Below are 3,052 nucleotides of genomic sequence, written 5' to 3' on the forward strand. Positions count from 1 at the left end.
ATATAATATAATATAATATAATATAATATAATATATGTAGATAGATATAATATCTGTAAATAAAGTTGGACAGTAATTCTGTCTCAATTCCCTTTGGGACAGAGCAGGAATCTGATATCAAAACCCAAACCCAGCTCAATTCAGGACCTGCATATTGAACCCTGCCCATTCACAATAAGTGAATGCCAGAATAGATCCAGCAGTACTCACCTTGACTTTCCCTGGATTCTCCTCCTCTTCCTTCTTGTCCTCGAACTCAAAGGCCACAGTCATTCTCTGCTGCCTCTGCTCCTCCCAGAGAGTGGGGTTAAAGCTGTCGCTGTCTGACTGGAAATCTGCAGGGAATGGGAAAGGGAGCTGGGAATGAGCCAAACGGATTTCCCTGCTTGGTCACCTGGGTGATTGTTTGGAAACTCGAGGGGGAACTGAGAAACCACTCCAGGGCTGTGAATAAAAGTGGGATGAGAATGGTGGGAAGTATCACCAGGGCTTGGGGCAGCCCTGGAGCAAGGGGCAGTGTGAAAATGGGAATTTAGTGGAGCAAAGCCTCAATCCAGCCCAGTTTGGGAGCCCTGAGCCCCCACACCATGGAGCTGGGCATTCCCAGCTCCTGCCTGGAGGCAGCAATTCCTGGGGTGTGCACACCCAGAGCTGGGCTCAGACTGCTCCTGCAAAGCCTCTCTGGAAATAAAAGGGGTTCAGGAAACGTCAGGGTGAAAGGGTAAATCAGAAAATGTGAGTCTGAAATGTAAATCAGAGAACGTCAGTCTGAAACCGTGAATCAGAAAATGTCAATGTGAAAATGTGAATCAGAAAATGCCAGTCTGAAAATGTGAATCAGAGAATGTCAATGTGAAAATGTGAATCAGAAAATGCCAGTCTGAAAATATGAATCAGAGAATGTCAGTCTGAAAATGTGAATCAGAAAATGCCAGTCTGAAAATGTGAATCAGAAAATGCCAGTCTGAAAATGTGAATCAGAAAATGTCAATGTGAAAATGTAAATCAGGGAATGTCAGTCTGAAAGTATGAATCTGAAACTGTAAATCAGGAAATGTCAGTCTGAAATTGTAACTCAGACAATGTCAGTGTGAAAATGGAAATCTGAAAACGTCAGTCTGAAATTGTGAATCAGAAAATGTCAATGTGAAAATGTAAATCAGGGAATGTCAGTCTGATAGCACGAATCTGAAATTTTAAATCAGAAAATATCAGTCTGAAAGGGTAAATCTGAAAGTTTTGACATCTGAAAATGTCAATGTGAAAATGTCAGTCTGAAATTGTAAATTAGAAAATGTCAATGTGAAAACATAAATCAGAAAACGTCAGTCTGAAAATGTAAATCAGAGAATGTCAGTCTGAAAATGTGAATCAGAGTATGTCAGTCTGGAGTTGTAGATCAGAGAATGTCAGTCTGGAGTTGTAAATCAGAGAATGTCAGTCGGAAAGTGTAAATCAGAGAATATCAATGTGAAAATGTGAATCAGAAAATGTCAGTCTGAAAATGTAAATTAGAACATGTCAGTCTGAAATTGTAAATCTGAAAATGTCAATCAGAAAATGTCAATGTGAAAATGTAAATTAGAAAATGTCAATCTGAAAACATAAATCACGAAACGTCAGTGTGAAAGCATAAATCTGAAAGCATAAATCAGAAATGTCAGTCTGAAAGTGCAAATCGGAAAGTGTCAATCGGAAGTGTCAGTCGGACAGCCTGGGAATGCCAGGATTCACCCACGCGGGCCGGGCCAGGGATGTTCCGTGGCCGTGGGGTGTCAGAGGGGCAGGGCTGAGCCCCGGGCCCCCTGAGCTGTGGGGCTTTACCTTCGTCACTGCGGGGCTGCTGCGGGAACATGTAGTTGGTGAGCACGCGCTGCTTGGTCTCGGGGTGCGCCTCCGTCTGCAGCGGGATCAGGGCCTTGGACTGCGGGGAGAGGGAGCGCACGGCGTGAGGACAACAATAACGGCAACAACAACAACAACAACAACAACAACAACAACAATGATAATGGGATAATATTAACAACAATAACAATAACAACAAAACCAGTCAGAACAACCGGAATAGTAGCAGTAGTAGTAATAATAACAACAGCAACAACAACAATAATAATAATAAGGTAACAACAACAACAATAATAATGGGATAATGATAATAGTAATAATAATAACATCAATAATAATATCGTCAATAATAACAACAATAACAACAACAAGAACAGCCAGAACAACCAGAACAACCAGAATAATAGTAGTAGTAGTAATAATGATAACAACAACAATGAGGTAACAACAACAATAATAACGGGATAATGATAATAGCAACAAAACAATAATATCAACAATAATAAAACAACAACAACCAGAACAACCAGAATAATAAACAACAATAATAAAAATAATAATAACAACTGGAAAATAACAACAATAATAATAACGGGATAATGATAATAGTAACAACAACAAGAACAATATCAACAATAATAAAACAACAACAATAATAACGGGATAATAATAATAATAATAATAATGGGATAATGGTAATAGCAATAATAATAATAAATAGCAATAATATTAACAATAATAACAATAATGATGGGATAATAAAAAAAATAACAACAATAACAACAACAATAATGGGATAACAACACCAAAACCACCAACAACACCAACAACACCAGAATGGGAACCCATCCATGAACTGCTGGCAGCTGGGCAGTTCCAGCTCTCCCTGCCCAGGGAGCCCCAGGCTGCTGCAGCTCTGCAGGATCACAAATTCCACCTGGGCTGGAGGGGAGCGGAGCCTCCCGTGCCTTCCCTGCAATTCCTGGCATTCCCAGCCATGGGGGCATGGGCAATGCTGCCTGCTGCTCCAGGGGAAAAGGATCAGGGAGCACACCTGGCACTGCACACCTCAACACCCCTTGGGATGCGTTTTAAGCCAGGCCTAACAAAGAGTTAATCAACAATGAGGAGTAAATTCCTGGTGGCTGGCAGTTCACCTGGGAGTAAACCTGGTGCAGGGCACAGCAGAACTGCAAAGGAGCATTTC

The 3,052-nt window shown here is 41.0% G+C and overlaps 1 protein-coding gene across 1 annotated transcript in view; it reads right to left on the reverse strand.

Annotated features, from left to right (window-relative positions):
* LRRC7 (leucine rich repeat containing 7) overlaps positions 1-3,052 on the reverse strand; it is a gene marked incomplete at its 5' end in the record, with an annotated part of 23,056 nt that overhangs the window by 13,043 nt on the left and 6,961 nt on the right. The window contains 2 exon segments of the mRNA XM_031064089.1: positions 211-335; positions 1,825-1,924. Coding sequence (XP_030919949.1) covers positions 211-335; positions 1,825-1,924 — 225 coding nt within the window.

Source organism: Geospiza fortis, unplaced genomic scaffold, assembly GCF_000277835.1.
Source record: "Geospiza fortis unplaced genomic scaffold, GeoFor_1.0 scaffold69, whole genome shotgun sequence".
Classification (NCBI taxonomy): Eukaryota; Metazoa; Chordata; class Aves; order Passeriformes; family Thraupidae; genus Geospiza; species Geospiza fortis.